The 23,762-nt window shown below is 36.6% G+C and overlaps 1 protein-coding gene across 1 annotated transcript in view; it reads right to left on the bottom strand.

The window, feature by feature from the left end:
• CYYR1 (cysteine and tyrosine rich 1) overlaps positions 1-23,762 on the bottom strand; it is a 107,558-nt gene that overhangs the window by 11,506 nt on the left and 72,290 nt on the right. Inside the window, exon 3 of the mRNA XM_081235730.1 lies at positions 3,935-4,092. Coding sequence (XP_081091856.1) covers positions 3,935-4,092 — 158 coding nt within the window. The remainder of the gene's footprint in view (positions 1-3,934; positions 4,093-23,762) is intronic.

Here is a 23,762-nt window from a genome sequence, read left to right as displayed (position 1 = left end):
AAGCCAGCTATTTTATAGAATGTTCCTCATCTTGGGTTTGTCAGATAATTTCTCATGTTAAGATTCAGGCTATGAGCTTCCAGCCAGAACACTACACACATGAAATTGTATGATCTTCAAAGTAACACCCAAAGGTGCAAGATGTACGTCTGTCCCTCTTTGTTGATATTAATTTTTACTTCCTCGTCAAGATGTTGTCTGGTATCTCCACTACGTAGTTACTATTATTCTCCTTGTAACTAATGAGAAATCTGGAGGTAGACAGGTGGAGAGTATGCAAATATCCTGTTCCTCAGCAATGTGTCCCCAAATTTAGCATCAATTGATTAATCTTGTTCTAAATTTTTCTTATAATAGTTTTAAATGATGATATTTTTACAGTTCCACAACTTCTTTCTACATGCATCTTTTGGCATATTTCTGTTATCAAGAAACTCAGATCCTTCTTCATTGTTTATCTACCTATCTGCCTATCTATCTATCTAAATTCATCATCATCATCATCATCATCATCTCTCTATTTGTCTATCTATCATCTATCAATCAATCAATCTATCATCTACCTACCTACCTACCTACCATTAGGGACTCAATAATGTACTTCATGGCATTTGATTTTTATATCTTTGCCAGGCCTTTTCTTCTGTTCTTTCTGCGTTATTTTCCTTCAGATGTGTGTCATCCAAACCCGTTTTTAAAAAAGAGTTAATATAATCACTTTCTTTTGTTTATACTGAAGTTCTGGAAAGTAGGGGAAATGTAAGACTTGACAAATAATTCTTGTTTTCACACTGATGGTTTTAAAAATAGTTGTCATTAAACAGGACACAGTTCATGACACCCAACATGACAGGAGTAAAAAACTATTTCAGATGGTCACTGTCTAACAATAGGTTAGGTGTGGCAGATTACCTGTTCTTGGTAATCTCCTCCCAGTGCAGAGTCATGTTTGCTGTAGGGTTCCCCACTGAGTGCTTTCATCAAGGGATGAGATAACCTTGACTAAATTATTTTCTACCCATTTATGTGGCCTTTGGGCTGTAGGACTATTCAATAACTTGAGTGATTATTCAATTAGCACAGGGTTAATTAATTTATGTGGGTAAAATATTTTTTTTATTTCCATAGATGAAAGATTTTGAAAAGCAGTCAATACTACTCTGTGTGGTTTCCTGATCCTTTCAGTACGAGCTTAATTAGGGACTTTGAGAAGGAAATGAGAAATAATCAAGCAAATCATGTTTTCGCCGACCTAGTCTTTTGCAGTGAAAATGTTTCCACCATAAAGTTTATGATGTTTTTTGTATTATTCAGTTCCCAGAACAATGCATTTACTGAAAATGCAACATGGTGCTGTGATCTGCCAGTATAAATAATGCTACTAGAATAAAGTTTTTGAAAACTTGTTTCCATGCATGAAATAGAAACCTCAGACCCCAGAAAACACAAGACAACACATTAAAATATTTTGCATTTTCTAGTCTAGTTTTATAAAAAATATTTTTAAAATTAATTTTAACTACACTTTTTGATCAAGAAAAGTGAATCTGGAGCTTTATGTACAGAGTGCTTCTCCTCATCTTCTCTCCAATTAATGTCTCTGTCAGACTCTCCTCTTCTTCTCTTGGGTTATGGATTGGCCAGGTGAAAATAGGGAGATGTGAAGAATAAAAACTAACTCCCCCTAGTTTTTTCCTTATACCATAGTTTTAACATTGTTATACTAACCCTAACGATATTCTTAGTAAGTTGGAAAGATTCAAAATAGTGAATTTCTTTTGTAGTGAGTAAAAGCTATACATTCCAGGGTGGAATTGAAAGTAAAATTTCTAGGCATTGATATAATTAAATTAGATTTTGTCATCATATTCATTCATTCAGCCATGTCTGCTGAGTGCCCGTTACATGCCAGTTCCAGTCTTGTATGCTTAGGATTGAGTGGTGAATAAAATTGACAACAATCCCTGCCTCATGGAGCTAATGTTCCAGAAAGAGGGGATAGACAATAAATAATAAACTTAACCACTAGGTGAACAATGTGGTATCTTAGAAGATTAAAAGAAGCACTCTGGACAAAAAGTAGAGTAGGGAGGATTGGGGTGCTATGGGGGAGGGACACATTACAATCTTAAGTAGGGTGATCAGGGAAGGCCTCATTCAGAAAGTGACCTTTGACAGAGACTTGAATTAAGTGAGGGAGTCAGTGTTCTAGGCAAACCTAGATGGGAGTGTGCCCTGTATGTTCACAGCACAGCAAGGAAAAAGTATGAGTGGAGCCAGGTGGCAAAAGGGTGAGTAGAAGGAAGTGAGGTCAGAGAAATAAAACAGAAGGGCCAATTCATGCACTGCCTTGCAGGCCTTGGTAAAGAATTTGTCTTTTACTTTGGATAAAATGAGAAACCACTGGCTTTAAGTCTTCCCCTGGGGGAAATGGGGAGCCACTGGAAAATTTTGAGCAGAGAAGTGATATGATTTGACATTTAATCATCTTAAATGTGTTCATTTTGCTACTGTGTTTGGAATAGACCCCTGGGAGGCACGAGTGGATGCTGGCAGAGCAGTTAGGATGTTTTCACAGGAATGAGTAGGAGAGCTGATGGAGGCTCCCACCAGAGAAGGAACAGTCGGAAGTAGTCAGATACTCTTATATTTTGAAGATGGAGCTGAAAAGTGTTCCTGTTAGATTGCTTGTAGATGTCAGGGAAAGAGAGGAGTCCAAGATGATGCCAAGGTCTTTGGCCTGAGCTGCTGGGAGGCTGGAGATGTCATCAACTGAGATGGTGAATGGTGAGTGGAGGAGGCTTTGGGGGGATGTTTAGAAGTACAGCTTTAGACATGTGATATATATCAGTTAGACATCCAAGTGTAGATGTTCAACCAGCAGTGGGATCAAATGAGTCTGAAATTCAGGAGAGAGGTTTGGAAAGGAGATATATAATGTTGGAAGGCATTTAGCATATAAATGGGACTTAATACCATGAGGCCAAATGATAGAACCAAAGAAGTGAGCATTGATACAGGATAGAATAAGACACAAGAATGAGCCTGGAAGCAGTCTAACATAGAAATGTTGGAGAAGAGGGAGAATGGAGAAAAGAGGACAGGGGAAATTATCATGCTCGCACTCATCTGAAATTTGCTCCCTCAAGCTGAAGATGGTAGGGAAAAAGTTAAGAGAGGAGAGACCTTACTAGGGAACTGATACTCAGGGCAGACTGGATGTAGAAGCTACCTTATTCCTTTCCTATAGGGACTGAGAGAGAGGACATGAGTATGGATAGAAAATTATCTTCCTAAGGATTTGTTAAATTTAGAACTTGACTCCTTTTTATATATCAAATTATATATATACAGGTTGACTTAAAAATGTTATTGAAATCAAGGCAAAATGCAGCACTTTGTTTATGTGTTCAATATATTTATATGTGGAATGTCTAGTAAGTTCTCAAGAAATACTTGTCAAATTATTAATAAATTACTTTTTTGCTGATACTTTTATGTTAAGACTGTTTTCTTTGCATAAGGGGGACACATAAAAACTTTCTTCAATACTTTTTCTCAAGACATACATACCTATTGAATCAGATGCCAGTTGATTCAGCCATGTAACTTATTCTTTCTCTATAATTATTTATCAGAACTCACTAGCAAATAGACACAGTGGGTGTGAATTGTCTATTCCTCTTCACTGTGGTTGATTGGCAACTGTAGTCAATAAGACAACTGCTGAAAATATGAATGTATTCAAATAGGAGGTAGATTTTATTATGTGGATCTAAATAATCTCCATTGAAAGTTAGAGCTTCAATCTACATTAATTTAGAAATATCCTACATACTTGGAGATTATTCCAGTGAGAGTCTTCTACCCCAGGAGTATAGCATAACTAACAAATCTGACTCTTCCTTCAGAAAGAGTAAGCAGTTTTGCTTACCAGGGTAGGAGGAGATGGCATTGATGTGGGTGGTCCTGATGACACCCACCCGAGTCCCACGGTTGTTTTTCATGCACATGCAGATACATATGGCAATTCCAGCAATGACCCCCATGATGAATACGATTCCAAATACTATGCCAGCAATTGCTGTGCCCCTAAAAAGGAAAAGGGAAAGTACATTCATTGAAAAGGCTCATAAAGATTCTTCAGCCTTTCTACTATAGTTCCATGACTACATGACAAGTGCCCCTTTAAATATGTTCTTATGGATGATGTTGAAAAAGACTCATGTTTTTCAGTTCTTGAAACCATTCCATAAGTTAACAATTTCCTTTGCGGCATTTTCTCTGTTTCTCTTTCTGAAAGCCTATTCTGAAATAAACCTCTGAGCCTCCTGGGTAACTTCTCTAATTTTTCCTGTCTCTGTTTTCTTGAACTACTTTCTGGGGAATTTCATTGACTTTATCTTCCAAACTTTTATTGAACTTTTAAATTTCAGCTATCATATTTTTAACTTCCACATGCTCTATCTTATCCTTTACTGCAACACCTGTTTTATAGTGTCCTTTTTTTTGCTTTTATGGATGTAATTTCTTCTATTAATCTCTAACAGTACACATGACATATTCTTTGAAACTTTATCTGTTTTTTGTGTTTCCTCTGTCCTGTCTAGGCTCCTTCTTATTGATTGTTTACTTTAATCTGTTTCACGTTTGACATTTTCCTTAAATGTCTGGTGATCCCTGAATGTATTCCTATGTAATAAGCTGCTATTTAGCAATAGCTGGTTGGGAATTCAGTGTGCAAAGCTAGTATTGGACAGGTGAACCCTGCAGTAGAGGATCAACTGAGGTCAGTTCGCATAGTTTTGTTTTTCTTTGTAGCTGTTCATTTTTACTCCTTAAAAGGATCCTCCAGTTTCATACTTGGGGAATATGAACTGGGCTGCCAGTTTCCTGGAGCCTGGGGTTTTATCCATAAGGGTATGGACTTTCACAAAATCCTCCTGCTTTCAACTCAGAGACTCAGTCTCATTCTGCTATGACAGAGGAGGCTTTCAGGTTAAGTCTTCAGTAACAAAATCTTTGTGGTTTGGAAGCATGACTTCTAAAGCCAGACTGCCATGGTTCCAACTGTAGCTGGGTAAACTCGGGCAAGGTGCTCAATGCCCCAGTTTGCTTCTTAATGAAATAAAGGTCAGCTTGGTGCTTATCTTGACTCTCCTCCAAAATTTAATGTTACAAAATAACTGTGCTCCTAGATTCATTTGCCACATAAATAAGTTCCTGTTTTCAAGTGCTATATGAACATCTATCCTGTAGTTTTCTAGGACAGGTTCATAATCTCTCATCCCAAGGCCTTGGGACTAGATGTGTCTCATAAGTCAGGAATGTTCAGATTTTGAAAAGGGGACATGCATATACTGTATATTATATGATATTCCCAGGGCCAGCATCCTGAGCATAACACATGTACATTTCTGCAGTAAAGGTAGGAATATTAGCACTCGTGTATTACATAGAAGCTATTAAAAAAGCCCCAGGTTCGTTCAGGTTCAGTCTTGCCACCAATTGAGTTGTATAAAATCTTTACTTTTCAGAGGTTTTGAGGACTTCAGAATTGCAGATAAGGGACTGTGGATGTATATTTATACAATTCAGAAGAGATCTTCTCTCTCTGACTTTTCCCTACTCACTTAAAAAAAACAGAATACCATTATGCATTCCAATAGACTCCTTTAAAATATTCCCACATGCATTTTAACTTTGTTGGTAAATTATGAAAGTAGAACGTGAGACATATTTGGATGGGCTGCTATTAGCAATTAAAGAATGACAGAGTCTAGCAGTTCAATAAATATGTCTTTTCAAGAAAAAAGATTTATCAAAGGTGATAACTTGAAATTTAAAATACTAAAAGTAATCTGGAAACTTCTTTTTTTATTGTAATTTTCAGGTCTAAATAAGACTAAATTGGAGGACTTAATTTATGTTCCAGAAATAATCAATGGTCTAATTATTCAGTTGTAGAGTTTCCAAAGTATGTGTTATGGAAGGTATCAATTTGGGACATATTTATATTCATTAATTCCTTTTTAAATAGAGAAAAGTAAAAAATCAGTCACATTTTGTTTTCTTGTTGGCAGCTTCAGCAAAAGTGCCTGCCCTTGAGGTCAATAATGAAGTTGCAGCTAATGTGTTAAATGAGGTTTTTGATTAAATCATAATTTTCATGTCCTTGATCCTTTTATACCCATTAGCAATTGTAAATTAGTTATTTAAGACATGGCAAGTATAAAATTTATAGCATTATTTAGTCTGTTATTAATTTAAAAAATAAGCAGTCACCTTCCAGTATATAAATAATTTGGTTTAGTCAGCTGTTAGAAAGAGAGAAGCTATTAAGTTGAGAAATTTGGCATCATAAAATCCTTGAAAAGATTTATTTAGGGAATGTATTTTTTTTGAAAGAATGCATTACAAGGTTTGCATATTTTCTCTTCTCTAAATTTCTATTTTGAAATAATTATAGAGTCGGAGAGGTCCTGTGTATCCTTCACCCAGTTTCCCCCAATGATTACATCTTAGGTAATTAAAGTACAACATTAAAACCAGGAAATTGGCATTGGTATAAAGTGTGTGTACAGTTCTATGTCATTTTAACACGTGCATAGATCCATGCAACCAGTTCAGCAAGCAAGGTACTATACCATCACCCCAAAATATTTCCCTGGGCTCCTCCTTTACAGTCATATCCAACCTCCACCACCATCAATAACCCCTGACACCATTCATCTGTTCTCCATTTCTATAAATTTGTCATTTCAAGAATGTTATACAAATGGAATCACATAGTGCATGACTTTCTGAAATGCTCTTTTTTCACTCAGCATTATGTCCTTGGAAGCCATACTGGCTTTTCTGTATAGCAATACATTCCTTTTTATTACTGTGTAGTATTCCATGTTATAGATATAACACCAGACCTGAAAATTACAATAAAAAAAGAAGTTTCCAGATTACTTTCAGTTTTTTTTTAATTTCAAGTTATTAACTTTGATAAATCTTTTTTCTTTGTTTAACCATTACTTCTTATAGGTCATTCTGTTTACTTCCAGTTTTGGCTTTTCCATTTATAAAGCTACGATGAAAAATCATGTACTGTTTTTTATGTGGACATAAGTATTCATTTATCTGGAATAAATGCCGAGGAGTAGGATTGCTAGGATATATAAGCATATGTTCTATTTTAAAAGAAATTGCCAAACTATTTTCCAGAGTGACTGTACTATTTTACATTCCCACCAGCAGTATAGGAGAGATCCAATTTCTATACTTCCTTGCCAGCATTTGATATTGTCATTATTTTTTATTTTAGCTGTTTTAATTGGTGTACAGTGATTTCTCTTTGTAATATTAATTTACATTTCCCTTACGCTAGTGAACATTTTTTCATGAGCTGATTTGCCATTTATATGTCTTCTTCAGTGAAATGTCTCATATCTTTTATTCATGTTCTAATTGAATTATTTGTGTTTTTACTGTTGAACTTTGAGAGTTCTTTGTAAATTCTAGATATGACTCCCTTATCAGATAAGTAGTTAGTAAATATTTTCTCCCAGCCTGTAGCTTGTCTTTTCATCCTCTTAACAGTCTTTTGCAAGAGTAAAAGTTTTTCATTTTAATGAAGTCCAATTTATCAACTTTTTCTTTTATGAATTGTGCTTTTGTTGTCATGTCTAAGAACTCTTCACCAACCCCTAGTTTCTGAAGGTTTTCTCCTATGTTTCCTTCTAAAGGATTTATAGTTTTATGTTTGACATTTAAATCTATCATCCATTTTGACTTAATTTTGTATATGGTGTCAGGTTTAGATCGAGTTTTATTTATTTTGCCCATTGATAGCCAACTGCTCTGGCACATTTATTGAAGGCACTATCCTCCTTTCATTGTACTGCTTTTGCACCTTTGTCAAAAATCAGTTGGCCATGCTGTCTGGGAGTATTTTTGGGTTCTGTATATTTTCTTGTTGGATAGGATGTTTTATAAATGTTGAGTAGATTCTGTTGGTTGATGATATTGTTCAGTTCTTCTATATCCTGTTGATTTTCTATCTAGTTTTACTAATTGTTGGTGAGGGATGCTGAAGTTCCCAACTATAATTTTGGATTTGTTTGTTTCTTGTTTCAGTTCTATCAGTTTTGTTCCATATCTTTTGCAGCTTTTCTGTTCTGTCTAGGCTCCGCACTTGACCTGTTCTGATAGGCATTGGGATGAGGCTGTATTTTTTTCTTTTTCTTATAGTGTTTGGTTATAGTCAAGTTAGTTAAATTGTTACTGTCTCAAAATTTTCTGTTTTGCTGGGCTGTCTCTTTCTGGGGACTTTGACTGCAGAGATCAGGCCTTTGTTGGGGTTTTTACTGTCTGCTCCTATTGGTGATTATGGGTTACCAGCTTCTTTATCTACAAATCTGGGAGAAATGAGGCAAAAAGAAAACGCAGGGACCTCACTGTCATGTCATGTTGTTCTTCAGCCCACGAAAATCCTAGCTGCTCTGCCTTCTTCTCTTCACCTTTCAGAATTTTCTTGTTTGTTTTATATATAATATTTAGGGTTTTAAAGTTGTACACAGAGGGAGGAATAGGGAAATGTACATCTACTCTGAAAAAATAAAATATTGCAATAAATGGTATTGTTTAAAATTGTAAAGTGATTTTTTAAAGCAAAATATAAAAATATTTTTATAGAAGAGATTAAAAATGTGATGAATATCCTTAAAAACATAGTTGGGTTTTTAGGGAAAAACATTGCCTTTGATCTACATATATATATCTCCTGTGATTTTGAACATTTTCCTATACATATTAAAAGTGCTCAAAAATCTTTAATAAATACACAAATTAAGCTAACCTTACCCACAATTACTAAACTGTTAGGAACTATCACCCACAAAATTCTTCCTCTCTAATGAAAGTATTTCCTAAAGGCATGTGTTAATTCCCTATTCAAATGAAAACTGAAAGGGCATTTTTCTTGGGAGAAGAATGAAATATAACTTCTTTTTGATGTTGTTAATTCTTTCTTTTTTAACTGCTGATATTTTGGACTATAAAGCATAATTCATGTAAATGTATATGCAAAGAGAAATTTCTATTTTCAGGAGGCTACTGCAACACCTTTTATGAATTCTACAATTTCACAAGTAATTATCTTTTTGTGCCTTTAATAAATTTATGTGAGCTCAGTTCTAAACAAAATCGTTTAGTTTTTTGGTTACATACAAGAATCACCAGACCAAAAATCCAAGGTTATATAAACAAATTATTCTTTTAAACTATCCATTATAATTATTTATTATAGTGAATGACTTTTTTGGGTCAATTTTTAGTCCAAGAGTAGGCAATCTATGGCCATGGGCCAAATGGGGCCCACAAGTTGTTTCAGTAAATAAGATTTAATCGGAACAAAGCCAAACACATTTGTTTACCTGTTGTTTGACTGCTTTGGTGCTATAATGTCAAAGATGAGTAGTTGTGACAAAGACCACATGGTCACAAAGCCTAAAATATTTACCATCTTGCTCTTTGTAGAAAAAGTACTGAACTCTGATTTATTTCACTTGTGAATAAATTAATGCTGCCTTTCCCTAGATGACGTTTTCTAAAACATTATGTCAGTAATGATATTGTAACAAAGCAAGTGGTAGCACAGGCCAGACAATTTGTACTGAAAAATCTAACATTTAATGGTATTTGGAAGCTCTTTTAATTCCATTAATCAGAAACTCACAAGAGTTGCAAGGTCTGAATATTCTTTCTGATTACCACTACTAATATTGTTTACTCTAGTACATTTCTGATGCTATTTCAATACAAAAATTACTCATGTTTTGTGGTATAATGAAAATAAATATTTAGTCTTTGCACCAAGATCCTGGCACAAAGCTTTTAAAACTCTGAAGTGATTAAAGTGTCTTTTGTATGCTAATGAGATGACTGGTGGTTGGGGGCCCCTAGATAACTTTGACCGGGGGACTGGTCTCCAGAAAGACCAAAGCATAATTAGAGGGTTGGAACTTTCAGTCCCACTTCTGACCTCCAGAAATGGGGGCAGGGCTTGAGGCTGAGTTAATCACCAATGGGCAGTGATTTAATCAATCATGCCTACACAATGATACCGCCATAAAAACCCCTACATGATGGGGTTCAGAGAACTTCCAGGTTGATGGACACATCATGGTGCCAGGAGAGTGGAGCATAGAGAGGGCATAGCAGGTCTGAAAGCTCCATGCCCCTCCCCACATACATTGCCCTATGTATCACTTCCACTTGACTGTTCCTGAGTTGTATCCTTTATAATCAACTGGTAATAGTAAGTAAAGCATTCTTCTGAGTCCTATGAGTTGTTCTAACAATTAGTCAAACCTGAAGGAAGGGGTTGGGGGGGGAATCCCTGACTTTGTAGTCAAGTTGCATGGACGTGTGTATAACCTGGAGACTCAGTACTTGTGACTGACATCCTAAATAAGGGCAGGCTTATGGGACCAAGCCGTTACACCTGTGGAGTCTGACACTCACTCCAGGTAGTGTGCGTCAGAATTAAATTGAACTGTAGGACACCCAACTGATATGAGAATTGGTTGGTGTCAAGAGGAAAGACACCCCACAGGCTTTCTTCTCTGTTCTCCAAAAATCTTTGTGGACACATCTAAGTATCAGTGTGTATTGTTTCTAAGTATCAGTGTGTATTGTTTAGCTCCATGGATGGTCTTTGACCATTTGCAGATAATAAAAAAAATTAGAACAAAATTATGGATTGAAATGTGTACCAAAATGAGACTTTATAATCAAGATATTAAATATACTTGTAGTGGCTTTAATATACTATGAAACTGGGGTTTATAACAAGGCTCAGAGACAATATTTTTCATTCCATAAATAGCTTTTCGTAAGTAAAAAAGATTCTGATAATGTTGCAATTGTTACAATAATATTTACAACACATTTTAACCTTGGTACTGCTATACAGCAACTTAAAAATACAGATACCTTGACATGGTTTTACTATTAATTGATGTTTAAGGTAAAGAGTAAATATGCAAAGAATGCCATTAGATTATTTCTCTTCTTTCTCTGACATGACCAATTTACAAATGCATTTTATACAAAGGACTTATGAATATTCTATGCAATAATTTAATAATATGTATTTATTAAATAGGCCACAGAGATATTTGATGCCTACATAAGATGCAGGCAGAATTATAGAATATTTCCATTAGGAGAAACTTTTCAAATGAACATAAGAGTTTTTAAGAAGTACATTAAGGGAGAAAACTTTTAGAAGACAGTTTTCGGGAATAACTGCCTACAATTTCAAAAGAATAAACTTAAAATGAGTTCATTTACTATTAGAATGAAAAATAAGTCATAAATGCAGCAAAAGCATTTTATCTTTCTATTAAAGAGGAAATATTAAATAATCCTGTATATTTATAATAATCCATAAGTGATTAATTAAAGCAGTGAAAAAATATCATTTCAACTGTATGGCTGAAAGGAAAAAGCACACATAAGAAAAATAAAACTTGGCAAAATTCTTCTTCAGACTCTTTCAGTAGCTCAATAATTGTTCTTTCAGCCAGTGCATTAAAATATGTAATACAATATTTTCATGCTCAAAATCTTCAAAACCCATATTTTATTCTACACCTATTCACAATTTATAAAGTCTATAACTTTAGCAAAACTCTTACTGGCTTAATTCAAAAATGATGCATTTTCTTCGTTGTTGCTTTAATAAATCAATACAGAAGAGTAAGAATAGAAAGACAAGCTCAATGGTGTATGGTTTTCAATATGGAGAGTATTTAGTTCCGTCACTTTAATGAATAATAGTAGGTCCCCAGAACTAAATATATCTATATCTGTATCTATATCTGAATCTGTATCTATCTCTACCTATTTATCTACATATACATTTATATATATATCAAATACCATGACTATAATTTCAAGTGGTTAAATTATTGCTAAATGTTGTTACAAATCCACGTGTTAAATGCTTATGAAGAGTAGAAACATCAATCCATGTGATTTTCCCAATAAGTCTATATTACTTACAAAAAAAAACCCCTGTAAAATTCAGATATGTTAAAGATGTTTATTTTGCCTTTTTTGTTTTCATTTTAGTCCTTCTCTCTAATAACATCATTCAACATATCTTCCTACTTGGGGCTTTATAGGTAACTTTTCTGTAGTCCTCAGAATAATAAAATTAGAAGCTAATGTTTCTCTAAATGTTTAAATTTACGTCATTTACCGACTCAGTCCCTGTGGTAGACAGTTGTCTACCTCAGTATCTATTCTCTACATTTTCCTTGATAAAAGAACTCTTGATGGTTAACTGGGTACATGGCTACTTGAAATAAATACTATTTTTTCTAGATACCCTTAAACCTAGCAGTAAAGTTCTAGAAAATAAGTTGTAAATAAAATGTTTTGTGTTATCACTCAAGAAACCTCCTTGAACGATGGCTGGGATTAATTTTTTGTCCCTTCCTCCTTATCTTATCCTCCATCCTGCTTTCTGAAATGTGGGTGTGGTGGCTGAGCTCTCGTGTCCATGTAGGACCATGAGGATAGTCCACTTAGAGATGCAGGAGGTATGAATTTGATGGAGTATGCAACCCTAACAGCTACATGGAGATGCTATATCACTCCCAAGTTGCCTATCTCTAGGTTTCCTTTACATGAGACAGAAACACAGTTTTTTTAAAAAAAATTATTAAAACCTCTATTATTTTAGTTTAAGTGTGTGTGTGAGAGAGAGCTACACTGCTTGACCTAATCTTACCTAATACAACTTCTTTGCTACAATAAGCACACTGGGTAAACAAAAAGAAATATTTCACGTAGAAATAGTTCTAAGGAGCACACAGGTACTCTAAGATCCCTGGAAAAAGTTCCAAAAAAGCATACCAGGGGGCTTCCCTGGTGGTGCACTGGTTGGGAGTCCGCCTGCCGATGCAGGGGACACGGGTTCGTGCCCCGGTCCGGGAGGATCCCACATGCCGCAGAACAGCTGGGCCCGGGATCCATGGCCGCTGAGCCTGCGCATCCAGAGCCTGTGCTCGCAATGGGAGAGGCCACAACAGCGAGAGGCTTGCGTATCGCAAGAAAAAAAAAAAAAAGCATACCAGAACCAAGAAAGCATGAGACTGCATTCAACTTCTATTAAATTGAGATCACTTATCTTCCATCTTAGGTAGAGTTAAACTTGTCTGATTCAGTGAAAGACCTTCAAAAAATCCCTGCGTTGCCTAGATGTCAAAGAGGTATACAAAATTAGAATAAAAAATGGTCTTGAATGTGCTGTGAACGCTAGGGTGACCTGCACGATAACGCTTTATCACTGGAGTGCGATAGTAAATGATTTGATTGATGAAAAAAGCAAGAATAACTCAAGCCAAGGAGTACCCTTTGAGAATTGGTTGGTTTGCCCTTATCTCCACTGATCAAATTTTCTGAATAAGTTATGTTAGATTCGTAAAGTGAGTTCAATGAAGATCAAATGCATATAATATGCATTCCTATGTTAGATTCATAAAGTGATTTCATTGAAGATCAAGTGCATATAATAAAGTAATATTAATATTAATAATATCAATTAAATGTTTTTCCATATATATATGATCATATATGAACATAGTTAACTGTAATTTAGAAAAACAGGAATCCGAGTGAAGATTCCCTGAGCTATATTACTTGACATATTCTGTATACTGTGTGCATTCCAAATGTCATGATCTGATTAGCTGTCAGTATAGCCTTGAGATAGCACAGCATAAAATAGTGTAAGTCAAAATTTAAATTCAGTCATTCACAGTTACAGAAGTTTCCAGAAACGTTTTGTACTATATTCACAAATGTGATTCATTTCATTGTTTATTTAACATTTGGAAAAGTAGTATTGACCCACACTTACATTGGTTTAATTTTCCAGTCATGGCCTTGAGATGTTTGATTTATTCCTCAGTCATTATGCCTGTAATTTTAAACAGCTATTGCTAGATAATTAACAGTCATCACTTTATTCATGAAACATATATCGGCTATCTACCATTTGCTAGGCACTATGCTGGGTGCTGGGATGCAAAGTTGAATGATACGTGGTAACTGTCTTCAAAGATTTTAGAGGCATGTATGAGATACTAAACAAAAAGAGAGATTTTGAAAGGCCACTATCTCCAGGCATAGAAGACTAAGTCAATAAAATAATTTAAAAATTTGATCATACTCAGCAAAAGAGAACTTTTTTTAAAATGAATGTAATAAACTCAAGAGAATAGTAGTGATTTCTTAATACTTCTTACTTGCATATAATAGTTTTTTGACCCAGAGGATGCTTTTGTGAAATAGAATTCAACCCACTTGTTTTCCCACTTGTTTTGAAGGTGAAAAAATCAAATCCATGAGAGGCTAAAATAACGATCTTCTAGTTAGTTCCGTGGTAAAGAATAGAGCTCAGCGGTCCTAATTTTCACCCCAGAGCTGTTTATATGGCAGTGGACTGCCTTGCTCATATTCTTTCATCCACTCACCAAACATTTATAGAGTCTATCTGCTGTGCCAGATACTCTAGTGAGCACTAGACATATAAAGATGAAAAAAATCTCCTTAAGAAGCAGAGAAGAGGAGAGAAAGGATTCCTGGAATGTTTGGGAAATTGAAACCTTGAGACCTGATGACTGATTGAATTGGGTAGTAAATGAGAGGCAAGAGGGTGAAATATCTTCCATGTGGATGACTGCCCCTTGCTGTACCATATACAGTCCATAAAAATGTCTTGAGGGCTTCCCTGGTGGCGCAGTGGTTGAGAGTCCGCCTGCCGATTTAGGGGACGCGGGTTCGTGCCCCGGTCCGGGAAGATCCCACATGCCGTGTAGTGGCTGGGCCAGTGAGCCATGACCGCTCAGCCTGCGTGTCTGGAACCTGTGCTCCACAACAGGAGAGGCCACAGCAGTGAGAGGCCCGCGTACCGCAAAAAAAAAAAAAAAAAAAAAAAAAGTCTTGAAATGAAGAATAAATGAGACAGGGAATCATAAACTAGATTTAAGTAGGTACAGGCAAAAGGCAAGCCACACAGGTTTCCTTGCCTTCTGCCTTCTGAACCTAAAAATTTCCCAATTACTTCTAGACTTATGTTTATAATGCTTTGGCACAGTTCACCCTTTGAAGTGACCTTTGCTGAAACTTCACACTGAGCTAATTACCTTAACTTGCTTATGATGTTTACTTTAGACAGGACTTTCTTCTTTTTCTTCCTGTATCTTTTTATCATATTTTAAGTAGAAAAGAATCACAAACCCGTTTTATTTTTAACACTAACTCTAAAGATATCTATTAAAAATCTATTTGTTGAGATTTAAGCCCTGAGCATGTAAGATTTAAGAGATTGAATCTGATTATGAAAATCAGAACCCTCAGAATAATCCGATTTCCTTTCCATTGACACCAGCATGGAGAGTTTCAAATAAATATGGAGGCTTATATAATTATTGATCTGGCAGAACAGCAACTACCTTTTAGGCCTAGACTTTGAAAATTTAATAAGATTCCCATAGGACTGGGGTGGAGGTTGTAAACCTTTCCAGGTTAACTGCTGAAACAGGTAACTGACCTTGATGATGTAATGGACCCCTGGCAGTGAGACCATGGGCCATCAAATACAGTATTTTCACATGTGGCTCTGTCAACTGCTAGACTATACATTACAAGGTAGCCAGCCCACTCAGACAACTGTGGTCCTCTTCCTGGACCCTAGCAAGTCCCCATCCTCTGCCGAGACAAACCTGCAACTGATCACCATCTGCGGAAGGTCTCCATTCTAGTTCTGCCAATGATTTGCTCAGATCTGACATTTATTATCTGCACACAACCCTCTCAGGCTGGGGCTGCCCAGACCCAAGGGAGGCTGCCTGATCTCACCTCTCTGAAAGTCTTGTTCACAACCTCACCTGCACCAGCCTAATGTGGTTGATCAGAACTGTCACACTTTGGCTGCCTCAGAGAATCTAGCCTCATACTCAATTTAATGGTTCTTAAAGTCATTAACAAGCAATACATCCTCATCACAGCTAATCAGATCATGACATTTGGAATCCACCCAGTATACAGAGTATGTCAAGTAATATAGTTCAGGGAATCTTCACTCAGATTCTTGTTTTCCTAAATTAAACTTAAATATGTTCATATATCATGATATATATCTGGAAAAAAGCATTTAATTGCTACTATTAATATTACTATTATTATATGCATTTGATCTTCATTGAACTCATTTTACGAATCTAACATAGGAATTGGGCATTTGTTCAGAAAATTTGATCAGTGGAGATAAGTGCAAACCAACCAGTTCTCAAAGGGTACTTTTTGGATTGAGTTATTCTTGCTTTCTTCATCAAATAGCTACAAACAGTTTCTGAGTTTTATGCCGTATAATTATCCCTGAGAGGAAAACTGATTTCAATCATGTCTCATTACAGTAGATTCAATCCCAGAGAAGGAATGTGAATGGCTCAGGTGGAGTTGGGGATCCTCCTATAGAACAGTCCACTTGGCCAAGGCCAAGAATACCACGATTAGCCCAGCTTGGGTCAAATGCCTGTCCCCAGACCTGCTCTATGTAACCAATGCAGCAACACGTGGGGGAAATAGAGGTGGTCAATTCAGGAGCAGAGGCAAGAATTTGGCAAACAATGACACAGTCATTCACACACAAGATAACTTTGTATAGTTGACATTAGGATTCCAAGCCCAAGTCTGAGTTTATGGCTGGAAGCTAGGATTATAAAGAGTGAAGAAAACCATAACTCAAAAAGAGTCATGTACCACAATGTTCATTGCAGCTCTATTTACAATAGCCAGGACATGGAAGCAACCTAAGTGTCCATCGACAGATGAATGGATAAAGAAGATGTGGCACATATATACAATGGAATATTACTCAGCCATAAAAAGAAACGAAATTGAGTTATTTGTAGTGAGGTGGATGGACCTAGAGCCTGTCATAAAGAGTGAAGTGAGTCAGAAAGAGAAAACCAAATACCGTATGCTAACACATATATAAGGAATCTAAAAAAAAAAAAAGGTTCTGAGGAACCTAGGGGCAGGACAGGAATAAAGATGCAGACGTAGAGAATGGACTTGAGGACACGGGGAGGGGGAAGGGTAAGCTGGGACGAAGTGAGAGAGCGGCATGGACTTATATACACTACCAAATGTAAAATAGATAGCTAGTGGGAAGCAGCCACATAGCATAGGGACATCAGCTCGGTGCTTTGTGTCCACCTAGAGGGGTGGGATAAGGAGGGTGGGAGGGAGATGCAAGAGGGAGGAGATATGGGGATATATGTATATGTATAGCTGATTCACTTTGTTATACAGCAGAAACTAACACTCCATTGTAAAGCAATTATAATCCAATAAAGATGTTAAAATAAAAAGAATGAAGGACAGATAGAGACAAGTCTCAGTTCTGTTCATCCTTCACTTAAATATATACGTGGTTCCAGAAAGTCAGAAAAGTAACTTTAGACAAATACAGAGGTTTGGAGCCATAAGGATTTCTAGTGACCATGTTTTGAAAGACCTTATCTCAAGAATCTTAAATTATATAACACTAAACATATTTGAGTATTTCCTAGATATATGTTAGCGTTTCAAGGAAAACAGAGCCTGGGGAAGACACATTCGCACGTATGAAAATAATTATAATGCACAGCATTGATTGCAAACAGGGGAAGTATGGAGTAGGTTCTATGACAGCCGAGGATAGCAAATGTGCGAGTGTGTGTGTGAGTAGAGATGAGTGTGTGTGAGAATGTATATCACTGAAAGAAAGTGCAGGTGTATATGCATGTTTGGGGGGTGCTTGAGGATGGATGGATTCCTGAAGGAGGTAACCTCTTCAGAATCTTAAAGGAAGATGAGGAATTAATCCATGGAGGTTGAGGGGATTAGAGCAGAAACACATTTAAGATCAAAGGAACAAGGTATAAATGCCATAGGAATGTAAGATACTGTGACATGTTTAAGGGACCATGAAAAATTGAGAGTTACTGAAATAGAAAAGATGCAGATGAGGCTGGAGAAAAAGCAGGGGTTTGGGGGGCAATTAGGAGGGTCTTCAATAACACTGTAAAGAACTTGGCCTTTTTGTTGGAGTTAATGGAAGAATAAGTGAAAACCTGCAAGCATGGATCAATCTAAGAGTAATGTGAAGAGTGGATTTAATGGGTATCAGGCTGTACCCAAGTGGTCCTATTGAAAGACCATTGTAATTATCTGGGCAAACCATGGTGAAAGACTGAACCTGACAATGAAAGTGGTGCAGGGAAGAAGGTGGGGAGGAGGGAGTTAAAAAACTCAGAACATATAACATGGAAGGTAAAGTTAGCTGTGCCTTCATGTCATCAAATTCAAACTCCTAAAAGATTATTAAAACTCTGTGCTATCTGCAGGCATGCAAAGCTCTTGGACACTCCCAGCACTTAAAAGTCACTAAGTCTGGAGGCATCTTTTCCATTACTGAATATTTCTCTGTAACTGTGGGACACTTCAGTAGATGTAGTTCACCAGATCTCTTATCTCTCTCAAAGAAGGGACCTCTGCAGAGGGAAAGCTCTGACCTTTCATAGAAATAAGGCAAGTGTCAGGCCCAGAAGGTGTCAGAGGGCAGGAGATAAACGTTGCTTACCCTTGTCTACTGGTTTGATTTCACCCAGTGTGTTTTCCAAAGATGAGTATGTTTATAAAAAGCATATGTCCTCTTTAATATTGCATTACATAAACTTTTAGCATAATGAGCATGCATAGATAGGAGGTTTGTTTTATTTGTATAATCAGTGAACTCTTAATTGCCCTTCTCTGAAATGCATGTCCTTAAACATCTGTAAAACATAAATTAAAAATAATAGTCTTTGAGTTATTCTTAGATTGCTTCATGAAGTCTGATCTTCCGATCCAAGTGCAGTTAGAATCTTAATTGGATCAGATGATGCCCGATGTCCCCTCCAGCTCCCCAGTACCACAACTAATTAGCAGAAATTCCACTTTAATAATACAGCTGCTGCAGTTCAAGAAAGGAAAGCAAAGCAGAGGTGGAAATCTCAACCTAATGAACACTGAAGAAAGATTAGAAGCAAGTTAAAATTCAGTGTGATAATTAATTACAGTCCAAGAAAATGAATATTGGCTAACTGTAATTTAAGCTATATTTACTCATGCAAGTCTCTTCTGCAACATCACCTCCAATTCTGAGATAGAAAGAGAATACCTCTTCCCAATAATTCTTATCTCATTTATTGTCAGTATAAGCAACAATCTCAAGTCTGTGGAGATGTAAAAATAATCAAGGTAGTATTCAGTATTTTAAGTGAGTAATTATAACTGCATGCACTCATGCATATTATCAAGCCAACTCTTTATTAATTATTTCTACTTTGGAAAGTCATAGTTTTGTCTCAAAGATCTTGGCAAAAATAGCTATACCATGACACAACAGTTGGTGTGGAAGATATTTTACATGATTTTTTTTAAATAAAGAGAATAAAAGAATAAAAAATCAGATGGATTCTTGCAATTTTAGGAGCAGCTATTATAACGTGCTTGAATGTTTCACTGTATTCTTTGAAATTCCAATGGGTCAGGGAACTACTCACTCTTATAGCCATGCAACATGCAGGGAGGGAATTATGCCTGGTTTGAACCACTAGAGTGGTATTACATCAGTATTGTCTCTTTTTAGGCAAACTTCATCCTGTTGCATCTAATAGTACAGTTAAAATTTAGGAGGAGTGGCCCAAAAAATGACAGTTCTCTTACTGGGGAGAAGAAATCCAGCCAACATAAGCTGTGTGGTCTGGTGGGATGAGGTAAACAGTAGTTATTTAAGTAACTTATATGACCTGTGTGGATGGACAGAATAGCAAATTACAGTGTGGGTCATCACCATAAAGTCAAGATTCTTCTGACCAAATTACTGCAGAGTGGGCAGAGAGGTGGATCCAACAAGCAGAAACACAGAAACAGAGAATTAAGGGGGTCATAATCTTTAGTTCCACAGGTCCATCTAAGGCAGGTGAGTGCTGGCAGCAACGTTGCTGTGGAGACAGTCAGAGCTACCTGCTCCTCTACATTTCCCAGCTGTCCATGCATCTTGGCAGAGAGGGGCTGTGTGACTAATTTTCCCCAACAGAATACTGAAGGAAGAGATGTGTCACTTCCTGTCAAGATCGGTTAAGAGGTGGTGTTTCTTCCTCACCTCCTTTCACTACCCCAGCCTGGGTGGCTGGAAGCAAAGGATTCTGGGATGGTGAGTCCACAATATGGAAGGAGACAGAGTCCCTGAGCCATGGCGTCAGGGAGAGCCACACAGGTGAGCTGCTGATGTGATCAAAAAATAATATGGCGTTGGGTTGAGCCACTGAGATTTCAGGGTTTATCTGCTTCTGCAGCATAGCCTAGCTATCCTGACTAAGGCATCGGTGTTGTGACTCAGAGCACAGGATGTGGATTCAGCATACCAATGTATAAATTTGTTTCCACCACTGACGACCTCTGTGACCTGACGTCTCTGAGGTTCAGTTTTGGGCACAAGAATTTCGTTATCAGGATGAGATATCATAAGTGGTTTCAACTCAGGCAACAAAATATAAGTCCCATGGTGGGCCCTGGAAATACTGCCTCCTAAAACAGATGAAACTTGTAAGGAATCAGGTGTGGGTCTCAGGCTTCTTGAGTGACAGAACTGAATGGACCCCACAAGGCACCTGATGTGGTAAAGAATATGAGAGCCAATCCCATGTTGCTCAGAGTGAAGGCTGGTCCCCAACTCTGGCTTCATGTTAGATTGAAATTAAGTCACACAACAATATTAACACCTGTAAACCAAATCAATGAAATTAGAATCTCTGGGGATGAGATCCAGATATTATATTTTTTATGTTACCCTGGTTGTGCTAATATAGAGCCAGGAATCAATGAGTTGGAGTAACAAAGAGACCTAAACCTGCCTAAAAGCTTTCTGTCTCTGTTGAAATTGGTTCAGGAGGGGAAGGATAGAACTCAGGGGCAAGAAACACCAAGTGGACTCAGATATGTGAAATTGGCAAAAGAAGTGATTTTAGCAACAATTTCTCAACAAAAAAGAGATAGTGATTTAAGTCAAAACATTTCCATCTACAGAACTTACACAGAATAAATATCATTATGAATATTACTGTTATTTTATTTTCAGTCCTCATTCCATATCATATTCTCAGTCTACTAAATGCACTTAACACAAGGGAAGAAATCATGGGTGTACACATGAATATTCATCATAGAAAAATATTTCTGATTGGTAATATATAAAACTAGTAAAATATTAACAAAATTTTATAGAAATAAAGAAACTGAACAATTGATATATGTTTGATTCTGTGAAAATAGGCAGATCAGTGCTTCCCAAATGGGGAGAAAATTTAGTTCAGCAACCTAGAAATTGCCAGTTGGTTCAGACCTCTTATTTATCCAATGCCCTGTTCTATTGCTGACCTACCCCACATTCAGCAAGAAAGATTAATTTCCTATCAGATGTAAGTGAATCTTAATGGCAATGTGTACCTTAATTTCCTTTAGTCATTTATAACTGTTCCTCAAATTTCTCCTGTTTTTGGACCACTAAGGTCCAGTGGAATGACAAACTTGAAAATATCTACTAGTAATGAAAGACATTTGTTGGACACTAACATATTAATTACTTGGTTTTGATGATGTAGGGAGGTTACTAAAATTACTCAGTTTACTGTCATCAAGGCTCTTTGTTTTTTCTTCTTTACTTGAAATCAAAGGCAACAGTTTGAATAATTTTGACGGGTCCTTAAAATATTCTCACATTTGCTCAGCTTTAATTTGCAAATGAGCTTTTCCTAACCAATGTACCCTCATCAGGAAATCTATGTCATACAAATTCCAGGGAACAACACCAATAACTTATTTTATGTAAAGTGTTTGGAATTATGCCAATCAATTCACTACTTCATGATTTCAAAGATTGTTTCATCAATCTTGTATTACTCAATTCATAGAACATAAAATAGACCCTTTAACAAGAATTTGGATTTGATTCTGTAAGAAAGACAAGGTCATTTTTTAAAAACAAATCAGCTAGCAAGAGGGCTATCTGAAGCATGTGTACAAAGAAAAACGGTCACAGAAACTTTGGGCTCTATTCTATAAATCTTGACCTCTATTTTTCCCTTCTGCTACTACTTTGCTTCCTTTACTATTCCCTAAGGGAAATTCTAGTATCACATGGGGCTAAGAAATATAATTTGATCTTTTACTATTTTAAGTTCAAGTTATTTAAATGCCATGGACTCAGTGAAGTGTGGCTTATGTCCATAAGACCAACCTCAGAAAGCATCATACATACTCCCTCTGACAACATGATAACGTGAAACTAAATGCTTTTGGGGGAATTCAACAATTTAAGATCAAGGCTCCTAAACATTATGTTTCAAAATGCCTAAGAAACACACATTCTTTTCTACACTGAAAGACAAGCAAAACATGGGTCTTTCAGCAGATCCACATATAAATATTGATTTTATGCCCTCTGCCAAATTAAAATGTCTAAATTTGATCTCAAGTTGAGTTCGCATTTATTTATATCATATATTTTCATTTGGTTTTAAACTCCAAGCAGCTAAATTTGGCATCAATTTGACAAGATTCCCATCTTTTACATTTGATAAGTTATTGAAAAAAGAGTGAGGAATGTATTTCTTCATATATTCATCAGTTATGGATGAAGTACCTATTCATCTGTTTGTCTAGGAGCTGTGGGCACAACAGTGATCCAGAAAACATCTGCTTTGACCTCTACCATGGAAGAAAAACAGTTAGATAATAAGATATTTAGGAATATTAAGGAAGTTGTAATTAAAATGAGATTTGAAAGATGAATTAGTCAAGAAAGAAAACAAAGGATTCATGAAGAGGCAACAACCTGTGGGAAATTGGGAGAGAGTAGGGCACATTTTAAGAGAGAGAAGATCAGTAGAGCAAGTACTGTCTACAGCTTTGATGGTAAGAATGTGTTTGACTAATGGCTGAAGATAGGCTTGGGGAGCTAAACAGCAATGAGGTCATGAAGGGCCCTGAAAACCATGGTAAAAGGGAGACTATAAAACAGGGGCATGAGTGGCAAGAAGACAGCTGTGTTTCAGGAGGATGTCAGTGGCAATGACAAAGAGATTGCCTGAGACAAGAGTTGAGACAGAGATACCAGTTGGGAGGTGAGAAAAGACACTGCCAACCATAGTGGGTTGAATGGTGGTCCTCCAGAAGATACGTCCATGTCCTAATTCCCAGACCCTGTGAATGTTACCTTATTTGGAGAGGGCCTTTGCAGATGTAATTAAGGATCTTGAGATCAAGGGATCATCCTGGATTATCTGGGTGGACTCTAACTCCAATGACAAACATCTTATGAAGGACACACTGGGGAGATTTGACAGGCGGAAGAGGAGAATGCAATGTGACCACGGAGGCAGAAGTCTGAACACAAGCCAAGGAATGTCAACAAACACTAGACACTGGACAAGGTGAGAAAAAAAACTCTTCCCTAAAGCCTCTAGAGGAAACACAGCCCTACTGACACCTTGATTTGAGACTTCTGCCCCCAGAACTATGAAAACAAATTTCTATTGTTTTAAGCTACAGTTTTTTGGTAATCTGTAACAGCTGCCATAGGAAACAAATGCAGTAAAGCCAGA

Source organism: Mesoplodon bidens (assembly GCF_964165515.1).
Source record: "Mesoplodon bidens genome assembly, chromosome: 5".
Lineage (NCBI taxonomy): Eukaryota > Metazoa > Chordata > Mammalia > Artiodactyla > Ziphiidae > Mesoplodon > Mesoplodon bidens.
This window is presented reverse-complemented; position numbering and strand designations above follow the sequence as displayed.